We start from the raw sequence: 18874 nt of genomic DNA, 5'->3' as shown, positions 1-18874 counted from the left end.
ACTCGGTGGACGAAGTTACTCGTTTCCGTCGAGTTGCTCTCTCGCCACCAAGAGACGTGTACGGATATGTTCTTCGTTGACGCGCGTTTACGAACGTTTCGCAGGAATACGGTTCGAGTTAAATCTTGTTCCCATTCACGTCTCTGTAGAGGTCGTCGTTGATACCGTACAATCTCGGCGAGTCGTTGCAATCGACCTGCGATCAACAGAAGAGACAAATTATACACATTTCGAGGGGAATCCGGCGAACGAGATCCAACTAGGAAGTAGTCGTTGAAGCCGCACCTTGAACCACCAATCGCAGACGCGCGCCGATTGGCTGAAGACGGTGCCGTTTGGACAGAGGAAGCTGAACTGACGTCCATTTGGCAAGCACCAGTGCCAAACCTGGCGAAACAATTTTAAATTCCGTACGGTCTTTCGAATGGCAAATTCGCGTTGTTCGTGTTCCGAGATCGGAATCGTGTTTAGAAGGGGACGATCGTTCGAGCGCAGTTTGCGCGATCTATTTACCTGACATCTGGCTTCGGGGTCGGCATAGTAGCCAGGTAACTTGCCTCCGCAGGTAAACGTCAGGCCGAAAGGCACGGAATCGTAGATCGGGTAGTCCACGCCAGGCGTGTAACCGTCTACTTGCTGAAACGTCGGTCGATAAAATTCATTCGCGAGGCGTTCCAAACGTTCGACGAACCTTCACCGGTGTCGTTTGCTCGGTCAGGTGTTCGCGTATTTTGCGCGTTGTACATCGATTACGTACATGTAAATTCAAATATTCGTCAAGTCGCGCGCGATCGAGGAAAGGGTTATTCGCATCGATTACCTCGCGACTCCGTCGAAACAGTACCGACGGTTGTCGTCGCGTGTCGTCTTTTGCAATAAAAAAACACGCGCTGTGATCGCGTTTCAGCGCGATGCGTCGTTTGCTCGTAATCCGTTTTGTCGATGTTTTCTTTTTCTTTCGATTCACCGCTCCCTCTGTTTTTGAAACAGAGGAAAATTCTCCGCGAAAATCAATGCTCCCGGTACGAGGCCATTTTTCTTTTCGCAAAATGTTTCTCTGCCCTTTCTTTTGGGATCGAGCAAATTTTGTCAAGAAATCGGAGTATTTTGTCGCGACCGAAATTTTACTTAACGCGTAAACTTCTCTGCTTCCGTTTTGGGGAAAACTTCCCCGCGAAAGTGGATCGGTTCGTCGCGATCGTACGATAAACGCGGCCGCTTCCGGTGCGAGAACGCTCGGTCGAGGTTTTCTTTTCGATATATAAATTGTCCCCCTCTCTCTCCGTTTTGGGAAAAAGCGATCCTCGCAACGAAAGTCGATTTTGTCGCGATTGTATGGTAAACGAACGCAGCCGCTTCCGGCGCTCGGAACAAAGGGTTCGGTCGAGGTTCGAGAGTTCACGAGGAAGCCCTTCTCCGCGAACGGCGGTTAATGATCCGAGCGGTTCTTAAAGAACGTCTAGACCACGGCCGAAGGGGATCTCCGCGTGAGATCTTTTTCGCAATTGGCCATCGGTCGAGATGAGAGGAAAAAAAGGAGGCCGTTGCGACACGCGAAACGCTGGATCGAGCCAGTCCAGTGCGTGCACGTGCCAATGTCTGACCGGAAGTCGGGTTACATTGTTCCCCGCGAGCGGATACGCATCTCCGCGCCTTTGTATTCGATTTCTCGTCCAGCGGTACGCGCGCAACCGCAAAACACGGCCTCCACCCTCTCGAAGCGACCGGAGATTTCGACGCTCGGTCGAGAACCCACGGCTCTTACCGGCGAGCTCCTCGCGCGCGAAATTCGGATAGGTCATGGTTTATCGCGAGTACCCTCGAGTAGCTTCCACGGAGAGAAAGAGAGAGAGAGAGGGACGAATTTGAAAAAAAAAATGATTATTTCAACTCGCGTTATCGCGATCGATAGAATTTTCACCGAAGGTGCGTAATATTTTCGATACCGCGACAAATTTACCACCGAAGGTGTGCAACATTTTCGAGAGCTCTGGACGACGAGTAACTAAAAGAAAATAAAAAATTTTAAGTTTAATTCGATCGTTTCTTTCCATTTTACTCGACCGCGCTCGATTGTTCCGCGTTGATGAATTACGAGCTAACGGAACCATTGCCGAGCCGAGGAACAATTTCGAGAAAGCGAACTCTCGGTGTCGTTTTTCGATAACTAGCGTCGACACCGTCCCGCGTTTTCCGGAGACGCGAAATTTCGTACAATTGGCGGCCGTACGTTCAAGTTCGTGCCGCGTATCGTGGATTCCACGTCGACCGGTTAACGAAGGCGTCGCGAATGGCGGATGTCGGAGAGGAATCCTGCGTATTGCGACAGGGATACGTTGATTTTATTGCACGATTAAAGGAGAATCTCTGGAAGCGCGAACCGTGAATGTTAATCGCGATAAGGATCCTCGGATTAATTAATCATTTTCGTTTCTCCGTCCGTTGTCTCTCGGCGGCATTGAAAATTCGGTTCCCTTCCGTTTCGATCGGCGTTCACGGTCATCGTTTCCGGTGAAAATGAATACGCTCGCGGCTCGACGGTCGCACGATTGCTCGTGGATAAAATCGCGAACAAAAAGAGGCGGGTTCGAATTACCCGTGGTTTCGTAATTCCGTGAATCGAAGGCGGATCCTTCGCGCGCGATCCTTCGTTCGCGCAATCGGCGTCGCGGCGCGGCGCGGCGCGGCGCGGCGCGAAGCGACGCGTTTTCGGTGGAAAATTTTTCGAACGACTCTGCCCGAGGAAGCGGTAACGCCGCCGCGTGAAAGCACGTTCGCGCAACAGGGTGTTAATTAATGAATTACTTCACGCCGCCGTCCGAAAGAAGATGACGCGAGAAGATATACACCCGGCCGCCCTCTGTCATTGTTGCGCGTGAGAAACCGCCGCGAATATAATAATTTCGCGGTTGAATCGAACGCGAGTTTCGTAAAGGCATTGTCCCGGCGAGACGATACCCCGCCGTCGTGTGTCGCGGATTGCGCAACACCGCTCGACTTTTCCATTCGGATTTCCCGCGGGTCCTCGAATCCGTTTACTTACCGCCATCGCTTGGTACAACAACACCGCGCCGTACACCAGGATCGCGCACAGAATTTGGTACCGCGAAATCATCTAAAAGAAAGAAAATTGATACAACGGAACGATCGACGTCGCTCGAAAACGATCGGAGAACAATTCGAACGAGCGAACCTTCCCTCGGATCGAGCGGTACCCGACGCGAGAGAAGATACACGGGCTCTTCGATGCGCGTCGTTTCTCCCTCGAATCGCGTTACGATTCGACTCACCTTCTCGTAAAAAGATCCGATCACCTTAATCCGCAGTATCCTTCCGCGTGGTGTTCATTTATCTCCGTACGATACTTGTTCCCCGTCGGCACAACGCACTCACCGGTCCCCTGATCCGCTGGACCTCCGCCTACGCGAGTTCGGTCTTCGCGGTGTTACCGGCAAAGTTTCTTTCTCGAAGGATGCTACCACGAAGTGGTGGTATATATATGGCTTTAGAGATCGAGCAGGAACAAGGGGGGGTTCTTGAGAGCCCCTCTTTCCCGGGGCTCCCACACCGGACGAACGGAGAAAGAGAAGATCCCAGGGAGGTAGGGGAGGGATCTTCTGCGATGCCACAGATTCTTCTCTTACGCAATCCCTTCGTGCTCTTACACCCGTGAAAACGCTCGTAACTCGATTGTACTTGAACCAGGGTTGCGACTTTTTCCCGTACTTCTCGCTCCGGCGACGTTTACCACCGGAAGGGGTTGCCGCGGGAACGCCAGCTTCCAAATAATTTAACCCATTTCCATCCACGGAATTACTCGATATTACTCCACCTGGCGCGGCTCGGCGCAACCGCTGTTACTGCAAATTTTGCGGACCGATTTTTTCTAATTCTTCGCCGATTTACAATACGTTGCGATTTATTCGCGCAAATCGGCCCGCATCACCGGCTAAACGATGTCACCGTTAATATTCTTACGCTACATGTGCATTATTTCGGGGATATTCAACGAATCGTTTATCGACGGTCCTCGAACGACCAGAAATTTGATTTCAAATTTCGAGGGACGGAATACCTTGGATTTTTTCTTCGAAGAGACCATGGCTTACGAGGACGGTTTACGCGGGGTTTATTAGCGACTCGTTATTTGCGATTTAATTAATACTCGCGGTTTCAGGTAGGTAATTCTCTCTTGGAACTTCTTCGACTCCACGGCTTGGTTACGCGTTCCCAAGTTATCTCGAATCGAAAGAAATTAAAAATCGAGATTCGAGGTCGGTCGAAGATTCCGCGCGATGCTTCGCGCGTTTAACGCGTTACGAACGAAATTACGAACTGCACTTTTCGTGAATAAATTATGCACGTTTTCAGTTACCCCGATGTTATTTTTTCTAATGAACGAGACCGATCGATACGCCGTCTGGCCAACAATTGCGTCGGTATTGATAAATGTTCTAGCCGTTGTAGACTCCGTTGTATACTTTATACGGACAAAAATCATCCAGCGTGCGACGATCGTTCATAATAGACACCCTGACCTCGGTTCGACCGTTCGTTCGTAATATACAATTGCACAATTACTTCCTCCGCGCGATCGCGAAACAATAAATACAATTTTTCGGTAGAGTTTCCGGTACTCGATCTGCCGTTCAAAATTGCGCTCACTCGTTCGGAATGAAACCTCTGATGCACATATTTTATTCGATAGAATAAACACGTAACGAGATTACACGCGCGTTATCTACGTTTCCGCGCGCTAGAAAAATACCAATAACAGTATCAACAGGCAAAGAGAAATATTTTTGCGCATTTGCGAGTAAAGTCCACCGAAGGCTGTCGCGAAAAAAATTCCAATCGTATTTTTCGGCAGTCTGGACAGTTCCGAGCCGGTAATCTCGTTATTTTTTCACCGGGAGTAGAGAGGTGGTTACCGAACGTTTACGCAACGTCTGGTGATTCCGCAACCGTGAAAACGATAGCGTTGCAAGGACCAAAGGGAGAGTCCTCGATTTCCTTAAACTTTGCCCGTTTCAAAACCGCTTCCTGCATCGTCCATCTTCCGGAGAAGCTCCTCGCTCGTCGAGCCCGACGCCTCTCGCGAATCGAACGCGATCCTATCGATTAATTACACTTTGTTTGTTTCACGGGGAGGATGCTCGAGATTATTTCACGGATTCCATCGATCAGATACGCGCGTGTACTTTTCCGTGGGATTCTACGGCGGAACGAACGAGCAAACGCTGTAAATACCGGCGAGCTCCGAAACGGGTCGGTGTTATCGAGCAAAGAGTGCCCGAGCCGAAAATTAACGCGACGGTCCATCGAAACTTGTCCCGACCGATCGACGAGAGATCGAACGTTGCGATCGTCACCCGTTTTCGTCGAAATCTTCACAATTGTTTAAATCGCGAAATAGATCGCTGCTCTCTCGTCGTCGGTGCGCGGAATGGTTACCGAAACGAGCGTCGAAATCGTAGAAATGCGTTCTACGCAACGACGCAAACGATCGTCGAAGCTGGGCTCGAAATCGTTGTATCATCGAGCGATAGCTTTTTCGATTCGCGCGTCAGCTCGAAGAAACTCGACCAACGCTGTTATTTTCGACGTTAATTGGTCCGGGTTCTCTAGCTACGAGTGTTTACATTCCGTTATCTTATCTCGGCAATATCGAACAATGTTTACATCGTTGAATTTAATGTACAACTTTCGACGGTCGGTAGCTCGAAGAGGGAAGCAATTACGGAGCGGCGCGCGTGCAAAATATTTTTATTATTACAATCGGTGGGAGACATTGCTCGAGTGTCGTCGCTGATCGCGCGGACCAGGTGTCCATCGAGACGATTAGTATTTATCGCCGTCTTATCCGTGATCAGGTGCTTTCGGTAGTTTGATCGACTCGATGTTTCGATCGCGAATAATTTCGAAGTCGAATTATCCGTCTACCAGCCCCCCACCTACCACTCTGTTCCTCCCACGCTCGTTAGTCTTGGTCTTGGTTTTTAATTCGAGCGCATATCGTCGAGGCACTGTTTAACGACGGTTCTCACCTTTCGCGCGTTTACGCGTATCACGGTCCAAGCTCTTCTGCGCGCGTTGCGCAACGCGGATATCGTTATTACCGTCGAATTAAATAACACTCCTAAAGAGGAAAAGGGTCGAGGGGGAAAACTTGTACAATCACCGGTATTATCGAGGGAATTAATTCAGAAGAAAGTGTCGTACATTCGGGAACCAGGAAGTCGGTAGACGTTCGTTCGTTCGCTCGCTCGTTCGCTCTAGTCGAACAGGCGGAAAAGAGGAATCTCGGGCGCGATCGGATCGTTCGTTCGTTCGTTCGTTTGCATGCCGGCTGCACGTTCCTTCTTCCTCTCGGCAGACCCTCAATTTTCGAGGCGCGTTCGGTGCCAATTAGCGCGGCCTTAATTGCCGGTCGCGAACTTTTCCAGATTGACGTGCAAATTCTACGGAATTAGACGGCCGACTCCGACCACGGCTCTTCTTGGTTCCGTCTCGAGTCGGATAACGAGGTTCTGCGTCGTTTTTTTTCGCTATTTTCCGCCTCGATCCGTTCAACGTTGGATTTCGAAAATATTCGCGTTCGTACACGCTCGAGACGCAATTCGTCGGGAAATTGACGATCTCGAGATCGTCTCGGTCGAATTTAAACGGGAGCAAAGAACAGCAAGGGCAACGAGAAACGTCGACGGTGAGAGAACGATCGATTAAAGTGGAGCGAGATAACTCGCCGAGAGACACGGCCGGATAACGACGCGTATTGTGACGTCGGTGATAAGATTAAGTCGAGAACGATAAAGTTATCGAGAGACTTTTCCGTAGGGAAAATGTGGGAGAACGGTTTACAACGATGCGCGGTCGGTTCGTTTCTTCGTCGTTTTGTTCGAGTTCGATCGCGTTGAAACGCGTGAAAGAGGATCGATAGGATTAAATTTGCAACGTTCGGAGCGGCCAATACGAGTTAACCGATATACGTAAGTACGTAAACGCGTAATCGTATTCGAGTTGGAGACGCGCTCGAAACGTACGCGGAAAAGGAGCAACGACGGGGAAAGGTACACGAGTCGAAAAGAGGTGTCGTTTTGAATTAAATTATCGTTAATTGTATATCGGGGCGGTTGCAAAATCCGCTGGCAAGAGCCGTGAGAAGGTCTGCGCGTTTCTTTCGGTATTGCGAATGGCCGCGGAATCATCTTGATGCCGCGAGGAAAATGCCGACGTTGATGGAGAAGAAAACTCGCGTCTACTTGTTAAGAAACCCGTTATTAGGAACATTATGGTCGCGTTAGAAAGTCTCTCCCTTCCCCTCTTGTTTACCCAATTTAACGCGAGCCCGACGCTGGTTTCGAGTATCTTATCCGCGCGATGTATCTCAATGTCCCCGTTTCGGATATTACGCGCGGGTGGCGTTACGTCCGATCGCGGGGCTGAGCTATCGGTTAAAGATCGGGCCGTGTTCGTTCCAGGTCCGTTGGTTCGGTAGGGCGATCGAAACGAGACCGTTCGTTCCAATGGACACTTTCGTCACGAAGCGACGGTTACCGCGTCGTACCGAATCTTCACACGCTCGGTAATGTTCAGCCGGTACGAGCTTTCGTAATTTCATAACGAGTCGACTTCCGAGCATCTTTCCTGTCGCGCACAATAAGCGATATATGAAAGTCTTTCTCACGTTTCTAGCACTGTCGGCCCGATTAAATATTTCGTTACGATACCGCCGCGGTATCGTCCCGTATGAATTACACCGAGTTTAGAAATCCGATCGTCATCGCCGATCGCATCGTTGCACCGTACCGTCGAATACACCAGCGACGATCGATCGATCGTTCGATCGATCGCCTCGCCGTCTTTCGGAACTTTTCGCTCCTCGTTCCCTTATCGATGTTTCCTGCGCGTCCGCCGATTGTCCAATTATTTTAATTTCCATCTCGATTTTTATCCGCATCTCCGTAACCCGTACGAACGCACCGCGCCGCGCCGCGTACAATCGAACCGGCGCTATCTACGTTGCGCAACACCTCGCTGCCACCGCTAGAATTTTATCGTATCCACGGCTCGCGATTACGTAAGCGATAGAACGTCGATTATGACGCGATCCTAGACACCACCGGACGAGTACGATTTCGTTCTCGCCGCGTTCGTTTGATTATCGACAGGCGACGATGGAGAAATACAATTACGATTACGTTTCCACCGCGTTGCGTTCCTCCTCCGGTCTCTCGTATCGCCGCGTGGACGTTCATCGCGGGCAAATCGTCCGCGCATCGCTGCTCGAGGATGTCCCACATTTTCGTGCGCGGTTACGGGACGGTGACACCCCCGCCCGCGATGAAATCGACGAGCGGTGTATCTCGTTGCAGCGACAACGAGAAATGCGAAAGCTCGACGACCGCGAGGCGAATTTTTCACTTCGACGAACGAAGGTCGAATAGCTTCCGATCGGCGTCATCGTTCCATCGAGCGGTACGCCGTCGACGCGAACTCTTTCGTCGCGAAACGAATACGCGAATCACGTTTCTCGATTCCGGGGTAGAGCCGATCGGTTCTACTTGCTCGATGGTCCCGCGTGTCCTCTCGCCAGGTGGAGCCGTTGTTATCGCCCGATTGCTTCGGATTTATTATCGCAATCGACGCGATAAGGGAGCCGCGGCCGCGACCGTGCATCGCGCGCGTCGCTGGAAACGCGGCGAACGCATCGGTAACAAGGAGGAAAGTCACGGGAAATATCGCTCGTCGCGTTTCCGTGTTAACGGTAACTCTTCTCCGCGTACGAAACTCGTCTCGCGCTGGAAACTCGACGGGAGCGGTGACGCGCGAATCCTCGGGATCCAAAGGTAACTCGTCTCCCTTTTCTCGAATCGGCTGCTCTCGTCTAACACGGTCGATATATGTAAATAATTTCTTGCAAAACAATGGCGACGGTGACGCAAACTCGTTGGAAACTTTGATCCTCGTGCAACAGAAGGAAAGAAGAAACTAATTAAACGAGCGGTGGGACGGTGAGGACACCGCGCGCGGTACGCGTCTCGGTAAGATTTCTTCCATTCTTGTTGGTTGCTTCAATTTTTCTTTTTTTTTTTTTTTCTTCTTCCGAACGTCGAAGAGATACAACGTTTCTCGTTCGTCGACGATAAGCCATCCGACACGCGTCAGGTTGAGCAACGATACCTACCGAGTCGTTAACTTTCAATTAGAGTCCCTTAATTGACGGGTGCGCCAAGTATACGGGCGTTCGAGTCCCGTGAACGCGCGTATTTGTCATTCCTTGTCCGGTACGGTGAACGCGAAGGTAAATTCACGAGTAACGTAAAATTCCAACGAATACCGGCCAGCGATCGAGATTGGTAATTTTTGGGTAACGCTCGAACCGATTCGACGAACGTTCCGTCGAAAATGAACTCGAAAAATACACTACTAAGCGCGTATCCGTGTACGCGTGTACACAGTTTTGCTTTTGGATCAAACGCGGCAACACTGCCGAACTATTGGAGGGAAACCGTGTCTCCGAGCAGTTGTTTACATCGTATCGAGCAACGGTGTACGTTTCACGATCGTTTCGTAGTTCGTAGCGTCGATTCGAGCAAAGTGAGTACAAATTTTCGACACGTGTCGTTCGATGCATCGCATCGAGTCTTCGATACGGTCGAGTCTCCGTCGATACGAGCAATATCGCGTAACGTTCGCTCTCGATCGTTCCTTTCGACCGGAGAGAAACAAATTCGAGATTACCGGGAATTATCGAGCGGCGCGTGCAAAAATATTCCTCGAGGCCGCGGAGCGACTTGTTTTTATTAGATACGAATTGAAAAGTCTCGCGTCCGCTCTTTGTTTCGTTCGGAGAAGAAATGCTCTTTTCGGTATTTAAACATCGGGAAATACTTTGGATCGTCCGTAACATTTCCGCGTGTCGCGATTTTCCTTTTCGTTTCTCGATCGTCGACGTTTCGCGTAAATTTTCCGCTCGGTAGTTCCTCGCTGTTCGTCCGCGCGTTTATTTACCGTACGTAGGGTTACGATGTCTCCCACCTGTGCGTTAACGAACATTCACGCGGAACTACCAAATAGACCGTGCGACGGATCGGAAGAAATAGTAGGTCGTTCGACAAGTTTTGTCGTTCGATAAAACTTATCGAACGGTATTGTTCGACGCAGCACTGTTCGATAAGTTTATCGAACGACGAAACTTATCGAACGACCTAGCCCTGTGCTGTTCGATGAGTCATCTCGAGCGCAAGTTTTCTCGTAGTAGCGGACTCGGATCGAAGGTGCGAACGCACTTTCCTCGAGCGCGTTTCGATCGATAAACGTTACGCACGGTAAAACTGCAATCGTGGAAAGTTTCGTTAGGAATTCGTCGGCAAGAATGATAGAACGGTATCCGAGTCGAAGAAAAAGTGGATCGTCGAGCGTTAGAGGAGGGCAGGTTCTCCCGCGGTGCGAAACGAAATTTGTCGCGCGGTTCGAGTTTCGATACGGTTCGATTTTGCGTAGCGCGAGCGGCCGATCGGTCGACTATCGCCGGTATCGTATCGGTCCCATCAGTACGCACGCGTGCGTCGTGGCAGCGTGCCGATGGTGGCAGTTTCGCGGCGCGTTTTATCGGTCGAGACGCGAGTCGAGACGCGAGTCGGAGGCGAGCCGAGCCGAGCTGAGCCGCGCCGCGCCGCGTCGTAGCGTGTCCCAGATTTTCAACCGCGCGCACGGCACCTGGCAGCTGGCCGTCGATCGTTCGCCGATCCTAGATCGGTCCATCCTCAGAACGGTTTCGCGGTTGAACGGGCGCGGATCGTTCGACCGGTAGCCACGTCCGCGACCGTCTTTCCGGATACCTGGTAACGCGTACCCGCAGCTGCCTTAGATACCGGAGGATCCGTTGCACCTGTGCGCGAGGCGCCGTACGGACAAGTGTTTCGTGACCGTGTTCCCTCGGTGATGTCGATCGTCGAACGCGCGAGGACTGCGAAGGTAAACGAGCGAAATTCGCGCCGATCGGATCGCTGCGAGATCCTCCAGGAAGGGAACCGTCGATCGCTCGATCGACCTCGAGAACCGGGAACAACTTTTCCAATTCGATTCTCGAATCGCCCGGTCCTCGTTTCCGTGGTTCTTCCTTCGTCGCGTCTTCGACTCGTCGAGGCGTGAGAAACACGCGCGCGGGAGTACCGTCTTCCATCTTGTACTCGCGGAGAAGTCGCGAGTCGATCGATCGGGGAGTCGCTCGTCGACTCGTCGTCAACGAAGAAAAATAACATCGATCGATTCCAACGAACAACGACGACCGGGTTACGGTTGAAATTCGTCGAGGTTCGTTCGCGATACGGCGTAATAGCTTCCGGTCGTACACCCATCTAGCAGCGGCTTCCGGTGTCGCTTGTTACCCTCTGCGAAAACCGAGTTCCCGACTTCCCGTCCGGTGGCACGAGCTCGATTTCCGATACGCGATTGATTCTCGTCGACGTCGGGGGAGAACCGACCGTCAAAGTCGACGTACGATCGCTCGAGGCGTAACGGAGATCACGGAAAACCGTAATAACGAGCGGTGACCGTCTATTCCTCCGTTTCGTTCTCGGTACGATACCGTTACCATCGATGCTGCGCCTTTTTCTTCGCTACGCGTAGATGCGCCAACTATCGCAATTAGCCGTAACGTTGCTCGTAGTTTCGTCGTGCAACGCCTCGCGAACTGCGAATCGATTACCGTACGAGCACCCGGTACGTGGACACGCGCGTTAACAGTTCTAGTATTGTACGCGGGTGTAATTGGACGACAGGTGTACGAACGCCGCGAGTATACAAGGTGCTCGGAAACGTAGCTTGTCCAGCTGTTGTCGCTCGAACGGCCCGAACATTTGAATCCTCGATGTACAGACTTTTTTTCACGTTAATTCCACGAGTTTTCGTTTCTTCCTTTTTTTTTTTTCTTATTGCAAGAAAGAAGCGACGCGAAATTTCACGAACGCCTCCTCGCGGCTCGAGTCAACGGTTTCACCTCGCGCACGTTCGACGCGGTTTTTGAAAATATCTTCGAGAAGCGAATCTTCGAGAGACGAAGGCAACGTCGAACGACGAAAATAATATTTAACGTCGACCGGTACAAATGAAAGTGCAACGACTAAAGTTGGACGAAATCCGATCTTCCGGAGGCACTCGCGACTTCACGTGTCTCTACGCCGCATCTGATTACAACGTCCAACAAATAAAAACCTTTTTCCTGTTTTGCAATATCCACCGGGTGATCCTTGCGAAGTTTCTCTCGTCCCGAATCGCGAGTTCGGAGGCGACCGTTGCTTCGTCGCCGTTGGTTCTTCGATACGATTTTCTTGTTGCAAAGAAAAGAAACAAAACGATAGAAAGTTCTATTTAGCGTCGATCGTTCGTTGATTTCTCGAAACTTATGTAGATGGTAGATGGAAATCAAGGTTATCGCACGTTGGAAATGCACATTCTTCCGTTCCAATTTCATACGCGACAACAACCACGGAACGTTACGGCTCTCGATAGTTTCGCGCGGTGGAAACCGAGAGAAAAAGAGTTATCGGAACGTTCGCGGAGATTCGAAAGTAATCTCTGCTTTTGTTTTTGCAAACGGAGACAACGGAACGACGGAAGAGGATTCGATCGAGAATTGTTCGGCTATCGCGACATCGACTGACTCTCGATGGAAGAGAAAACTCGTGTTTACCGCGGATGCAAAATCGTGCAAACTTGAAATATGAAATATTCGTAGATATAGATCGTGGGATTGTATTTTTATCGCAAAGGAATTTTTGGAAAGGAGTAAAGTCCCTGGGAATACACTTGGCACGTTCGCCTCTGGATTTTCCCCTTCGAATCTCGGCGGCGGAAGTAACGAACACGGAGAATGTTTCCAGAACGAAAAAGCGATAGCGAAGAAAAGAAAGTTTTTGCAACGTTCGCTGATCGTTGCCGATCGCTCGCGAACGCTATCAAGGACGCGACAAACGTCGAGCACGATGAACATTTTACAATTTCTTAGTCGGGATAACTTTTCCTTTTATGCATTTCGCTGTCCACGTAAAATCACCGAGGATAGGTAACTATTTTTTCCCCGCAAGAATCGAAATTGTCTTCTTCGAACCGAGTTTACTCCAAGTGTTACAATTTTCCACGATGCGGTGGAACGCGAGTTGCTTTTGCAAATTTCACCGATAGTCGTCTTGCGAGCGTGAAGGGTCAACCCTTACCCTACGATGGACGAAACTATGATAATCGAATCGATCGATCGCGCGCGGTAAACGTCTGTAATCGTTCGACGCGATTCATTCTCGATCGAGAAAATTTTCCATCGTCAGTAGTGAAATGTTTAATAGCTCCTCGCATTTCCACGGTTCCGTGTCCGAGAATACGCGAGAAGATCGTGAAAAACAGGTACCCCGTTTTATGAAACTATCGAGTCGAAGGCGGCTAAGTACGGCACTGTCGGGGCAGGCGAGCCATGGCGGCAAAACACCGTGCCCGCGTTCCATGCTGCTATTTTCTCAATCTGTTCGAATTAAAATTCGCACCGGCGTATTTTCTGTACGGTTTCCGCTTCGGAAACGTCGGCGGAATTCGATACTTCGCAACCGGTTCGTACCGAGCGTGGAACTTCTCGCGCGCGAACGCCGCGACGAAAATCTGGGCGCGTCGGCTCGTTTGTTAAACTTCGACGTTTTTTTTCTGTCTTTTTTTTTTCTTTTTTCGTTGCACGTCGAGCGTGGAAATTTCCCCATCGGTGTCGAAACGGTAACGAAGCGCGGAGATACAGCGCGATCGGAGTTCGAACAAGAGAACGCTCGCACCTGACCAACGGACGGAATACATTAATGAATCCCTTTTCACCTGACTGTCGGTCACCTGACTCATTTCCTGCTGCCGAGCCCCCCGTGCGCATTTAGGATTCTCGATAGCATCGCGTGACCGCGAACAGAAACGCAGATTCGGTTCGACGGTTCGGCCGCGATCTCTCGTTTCGACGCGACGTGAACGTCGACAGTTTTTTCGGAACGCTCGCGAGTCGAGACCGACGCGAGTAACGCGTTTACCAAAGAAACGGTCGTCGTTGGCCGACCAGACGGAAACAGAGCGACGGAAACGATACGGACGGAGCGCAAGGTGCAACACGTGCTGCGCGACAGCTGTTTTCCGGTTTAAACCGAGACGTTCGGGCCTCTTTTTAATTCCGCGGCTGAGCGCGTTTCGGGACCGAACGATGACGATAATGACGGCCACGAAGGGGTGAATCTTCCCCCTTCGACCGTTGCCCGATCGTAAATTCTACGATCGTTTCGTTTCCCGTGCCCTGACATCGGGGCGTGTCGAATGCTTTACGCGTCAACGTGTATTTCCATCGAACGCTCACGGAACGCTCTCGATACGAATCGAACACGGATTCGAAATTATACGGGAGCACGGGGTGTACAACACTGTTCTTATCGATGATGGAAATTGTGGGGGAAAATTGCATCGTTTAACGAACTTTGTCGTCGAGCGGCGCGATCTCTTTCTCCGGGAGTGCATCGGTGCAACTGCAACGTGCGATCGCGCGAGTTCCACTGGATGGAACTTTACGAATTTTTTTTTACGCGAATCGATTCCTCGTATCGAATAAAGAAGTATCGAGGTACAATGTCGAACAAAGTAACACATTTGGAGATAATTAACTTTATTTTTAACGTATGCGAGAAACGGTTCGTTGCAACGTTCGGTTCTACGGACGAAAGGAAACAATTGCTTTCGATTCGTTCTTTTCGGTCGTCCATTGAAATAAATAGTCGCGATTGTGCTCTGTCCTTTGATCGTACGAAATTTGAAACGTTTCACGAAATTAGTAATTGTTTCGACACGGTACTTTAATGCTTTTTCTAACGTGAGCGATCTTGGAGAACGATAACGAAGGTTCGTTACGTTTGTACGATTCAAGGTACGCGGAAAAAGGGAAAAGAACAAATTGGCCTAGAGAGGAAGATTTCCAGCACCGAGAGGATCCAAGGATCGTTATGGAGGACGAAGACTTTGGTTTCAGGAGAAGGGGAGAGGGTGTCACCGAGAACGTCAAAGCCGCTGGAAGAAGCGACGGGAACAATAGTCATCTCACGGATAAGGTTCGTTTTCCACGAAGTAACAATACCTCGAATTTATCTTAACGAAAACGATTCGCTCGGAAAAAACGCGCCGTTACGTTGTTTTGCGATTTAACATTGCCCTCGATTCGATCGAAGATGAAAATTGTGGAGGAAAATTGCATCGTTTAACGAACTTTGCTTTCGAGAAATGCGATCTCTTTCTCTGGGTGAAAGAGTGCAACGGTGCAACTGCAACGTGCAATCGGTTGCAAATCGGTAAAAACGAATTTTTTTTACGCGAATCGATTCCTCGTATCGAATAAAGTCCGCACGGTGTAAGACCGTATCGAATTCGTCGACGATCGATTTTCAAACGAACAAAATTCGAATAAATTTCTTTCCCTTTCTTTATTTCGTGGTTTATCCCGTTACGTTAGTCGCAGGGTAGGATAATTCGAAAAGTGGTACGATTTCGAAACGATGGTTGAAAAATCGTCGTTGGTTGCGAGGGACGCGAATCAGGAGGAACGGTAACGAATAAAGTTTGAAATTCGTTAGGCGGGAGAGATCGTTGGTGGGTCTGGATCGGTGATGACAGCGCCGTTATCCGGGGCGACCGAGGCCGGAAACGCCGTCCCTGAGTGGCCAGCGACCGCCTCTTCGTCCTCTCCGGCTTCCTCAGTCCTTTCCAACCCGCCGAACATACCGAACGTGGTCGAATATCACCTGAAAGTGAAGCCCGGACAAGCGCAGAGAGCCGGCCGATTGGATAACAGTCCGGTGAGTACCGATCAACGGTTCGAACCGCTCTGGCAGGAACCGATCGCGATGTTTCGCCGATTGGTCGCCGAGTTCTCCGAGTCGCGGGATTTCGTCGAACTCGAACGCGATCGGTGCGTATCGCGTATATAGACGCGAGTGGTTGGGTCGATGTTCGTTTTCGTAAACGCAACCGTTCCTTTTGTTCGTCCCGCGGCCGTGGTTACGCACGCAAACGAGGTTTCACCGTTTTTCGCGCAGGCTAGTCGAGACACCGAGGAGATGAAGAAGGACAAGAGCTCCGTGTCTACCAACGACAAAAAGAAGGATCTGGTGTCGAAGCTATCCCGGCTGTCCATCGACGATAACGTCTTCGAAGGGTCCACCGAACTGCCTCAGGTGTTCCAGGTATGTATACGCACACACGCCCGCGCGTGTACACTCGCGCACACCCGTACACCCGTACACCCGTACATAGACAGATCTCTCTCTCTCTTTCGGTGTTTACCTTTTACCTGTTTCACTCGGCCGGTACTCGTCGACGCGAGGCAGAACGAAACGCGCGATCTCCGTTACAATGGGTTCGGAATGTTCCTAATTTCTCGACCAAACGCGTTACACTTTTTGCGTCCGCTGTCCTCTCGAGGCGGTGCTCCGTTGGAAAAGAAAAAAATGGTGCTCGTTCCGTTTCGAAAGCCCGCACGGTGCAGGGTCCCGGTGTACGCTACGAGCCCAAGGTCTCGGTATAGGTTTAATTACTACCTGAGCGGAGTCGCGCGTGGGAGACTAAAGGGGACCCCTTTTCAGGTGAAATATCTGGGCTCTCACGATGCCAGGGGCCTCTGGGGCATCAAGCACACGCGGTGGCCGGTCGATAACATGGTGGCCGCGGCTAAGGCCTTACCGACCAAGACCATGCTACCGTTGGTCAAGTTGGTCGTTTCCCAGGAGGGTGTTGCTCTGCTCCCGCTCGAGAAGAGGAAACAGAACCAACACTTCGCGAAGATGTACGCCATCGAGACGATCTCCTACGGTGTACAGGATCTGATCTACACAAGGGTGTTCTCCATGATCGTGGTACGGGAGACGGAGAACTTCAGGCGAGTCTCGCCGTTCGAGTGTCACGGTTTCGTATGCGAATCGAAGTACCACGCCGTACAGTTGACCTACGCTCTGTCCACGGCATTCGACATCTATTCCAGGACAGTGAAAGCACAGGACAAAATGGCCGAGGTGGCCGGCAACAAGGCGAAGAAAAGGTTCGCCATAGATCTCAGAAGTCCCGAGGAATTGGAGGCCGAGCTGGCCGCGGATTCCGAGGCCTAGCTCGTCCCTGTTAATCGCGATCGTATCGACGCTTCGAGACTCTCGAGGACCATCGAGAAGCGTTTGATCTCCGAGGACGACGCAGGGTGCATCGTCGAACGCGTTTCATTTTATTCGAAACCGAACCAGCCGGATCGTTCCCTTCGAGGAAATATTTTCGACGCGATTCGAACGGTTCCAAAGCGAAGGGAGAAGTTTCTTTCGAGATTGTTTCTCTCGCATCTCGCGATTTCGAGCTTCGTAATCGAGGATCGAACGTTGCCTCCTTCGGGTACCTCCGCTGGATGTGGGAACCGCTCGAATCGCGTCTCGATCGCGTTCGAGACAAAGGAGACGATCGCGTGTATTCGTACTCGTCGACTCGAAGAGCGTCGATTGGACGCGAGCTCCTTCGAGAGGAAAGTGTTAATATTTTGTTCGCGAACAGGACGGGAGACGTGAGAGAGATCGCGAGAGATCGCGAGAGTTCGCGCGGCCCTCGTATCGTCGATCGCTCGTTGTAAATAGGAGCTAAATCTGTACAAAGTAATATAAATAGTACATTTTACGAGACGAACGCGGAGTCGTTTTAATATTGTTTTCGTTATGGTCGTTGTTTGATATTTGCTCGAGTGTTGTTTCAGGCCAGTGACCGTTGGAAGATGGACGACGCGCGGATCGATTCAAATTCCGCTTCGTTCGACGAGAACGCACGTACCACTTGAGTCGAGATCGAAACGCGTAATTCGGGTGCTCGTTTTCTTTTTTTTTTTTCTTTTTTCAACAGGCTCGTCGCGACACCGTTCTACGGGCACGAAAGTTTGGCGCGATCGTTGTTTGTTAATTATTTTATCGGCATTTACGAGCGGAGGAATAGGCGTTGCCTGTCCACGACATAATGGCTAGTTATCCAAAGATACCGAATAGGAGAAAAGAACCGAAGATCGCCGGCCCGTCCCGACGATCTTTTCGATTTCATGAAAATACGACATCGTTCGAATTAAAAAAAAAAAAATGATTGGATTTACTTCTAGCCCGTTTGTGTGTGCGTGTGTGTGTTCTTTTTCTTTTTTTTTTATCTTCGCCCTATGCGCATCTTCTCCGATGTACAGTAACTCCCGTTGCGCTGATAAATTATACGTTATCCTACTTAATTATTTAATTTATTTTCAACTTACCGTTAAGCCACGAAACCAATATCGACACATATCAGTTGTACATAAACGATCGAGAGAATCGTCGCTTCTCGACACCGTATTAACTATAAATATCGCTTCGTTTAGCCGTTAAGTCACTCTTTGTTGTTTTTTCTTTTTTTTCCCCTTTTGTTTCGTTTTTTTTTTTTCGTTTTCCTCTTAAAAGTATCGAACCTCCGCACCGACCTCTCCTCCCCCCTTTCGTTCTAGGCTCGGGACATTTGTGTAACACTTTTTCCGCGCGCGAGACTTTTTTCCCGCTTGATTATATCAGTCATCCGATTACCAGTATTAGCGACTTGTATCAATAACTGTGTACAATAAATTTTTTACGGACACCTTGACCACTTTATTGCGACATTTCTCACGGTCGGGGATTATTGAAATTTACAAAATTACATCTCTAATGTATTGCACACTTTTTACACGCGTTGCACACGATGGTACGCTCGGTTCGAACGTTTTCGAAGCGCGATAAGAACCGTGTCGCGCGGTTTACAATTGACGCTTAAATGCTAGACGAGCTTGTTCTTC

The 18874-nt window shown here is 50.3% G+C and overlaps 2 protein-coding genes across 8 annotated transcripts; one reads left to right on the top strand and one right to left on the bottom strand.

Annotated features, from left to right (window-relative positions):
* LOC143143039 (U-scoloptoxin(01)-Cw1a) lies at nucleotides 1–18834 on the bottom strand. 3 transcript variants are annotated; one of them, XM_076303879.1, is made up of 6 exons: nucleotides 18323–18834; nucleotides 3291–3860; nucleotides 3044–3115; nucleotides 514–636; nucleotides 286–387; nucleotides 1–196 (listed from the first exon to the last, which is right to left on the bottom strand). In XM_076303879.1, exons 3-6 carry the CDS (start codon nucleotides 3113–3115, stop codon nucleotides 119–121), a joined length of 375 nt encoding a protein of 124 aa, XP_076159994.1. In that variant the 5' UTR covers nucleotides 3291–3860; nucleotides 18323–18834; the 3' UTR covers nucleotides 1–118. The 3 variants fall into 3 exon arrangements, with proteins under 3 accessions (XP_076159994.1, XP_076159996.1, XP_076159995.1); XM_076303881.1 differs by having other exon boundaries at nucleotides 3291–3778; XM_076303880.1 differs by lacking the exon at nucleotides 18323–18834 and having other exon boundaries at nucleotides 3291–9168.
* Nucleotides 8998–17624, top strand: LOC143143036 (uncharacterized). 5 transcript variants are annotated; one of them, XM_076303875.1, is made up of 5 exons: nucleotides 8998–9044; nucleotides 14939–15119; nucleotides 15639–15860; nucleotides 16101–16247; nucleotides 16647–17624. In XM_076303875.1, the coding sequence occupies exons 2-5, from the start codon at nucleotides 15015–15017 to the stop codon at nucleotides 17163–17165; spliced, it is 993 nt and encodes a 330-aa protein (XP_076159990.1). In that variant the 5' UTR covers nucleotides 8998–9044; nucleotides 14939–15014; the 3' UTR covers nucleotides 17166–17624. The 5 variants fall into 5 exon arrangements, with proteins under 5 accessions (XP_076159990.1, XP_076159991.1, XP_076159987.1 ...); XM_076303876.1 differs by lacking the exon at nucleotides 8998–9044 and adding an exon at nucleotides 9558–9600; XM_076303872.1 differs by lacking the exon at nucleotides 8998–9044 and adding an exon at nucleotides 10497–10980.
* Nucleotides 18835–18874: the final 40 nt, after the last annotated feature.

The sequence above is a fragment of the Ptiloglossa arizonensis genome, chromosome 2 (assembly GCF_051014685.1).
Source record: "Ptiloglossa arizonensis isolate GNS036 chromosome 2, iyPtiAriz1_principal, whole genome shotgun sequence".
In the NCBI taxonomy this organism is placed as follows: domain Eukaryota; kingdom Metazoa; phylum Arthropoda; class Insecta; order Hymenoptera; family Colletidae; genus Ptiloglossa; species Ptiloglossa arizonensis.
This window is presented reverse-complemented; position numbering and strand designations above follow the sequence as displayed.

Excerpts from the sequence above, each read along its gene's own strand:
- LOC143143039 (XM_076303879.1), bottom strand. The coding sequence starts at position 3,115 with ATGATTTCGCGGTACCAAATTCTGTGCGCGATCCTGGTGTACGGCGCG. Across the intron at positions 637-3,043 it reads TGTTGTACCAAGCGATGGCG|CAAGTAGACGGTTACACGCC; the intron begins GTAAGTAAACGG and ends CCGACGTTTCAG. Across the intron at positions 388-513 it reads ACCCCGAAGCCAGATGTCAG|GTTTGGCACTGGTGCTTGCC; the intron begins GTAAATAGATCG and ends TTGTTTCGCCAG.
- LOC143143036 (XM_076303875.1), top strand. The coding sequence starts at position 15,015 with ATGGAGGACGAAGACTTTGGTTTCAGGAGAAGGGGAGAGGGTGTCACC. Across the intron at positions 15,861-16,100 it reads GCCGATTGGATAACAGTCCG|GCTAGTCGAGACACCGAGGA; the intron begins GTGAGTACCGAT and ends TTTTTCGCGCAG. Across the intron at positions 16,248-16,646 it reads AACTGCCTCAGGTGTTCCAG|GTGAAATATCTGGGCTCTCA; the intron begins GTATGTATACGC and ends ACCCCTTTTCAG.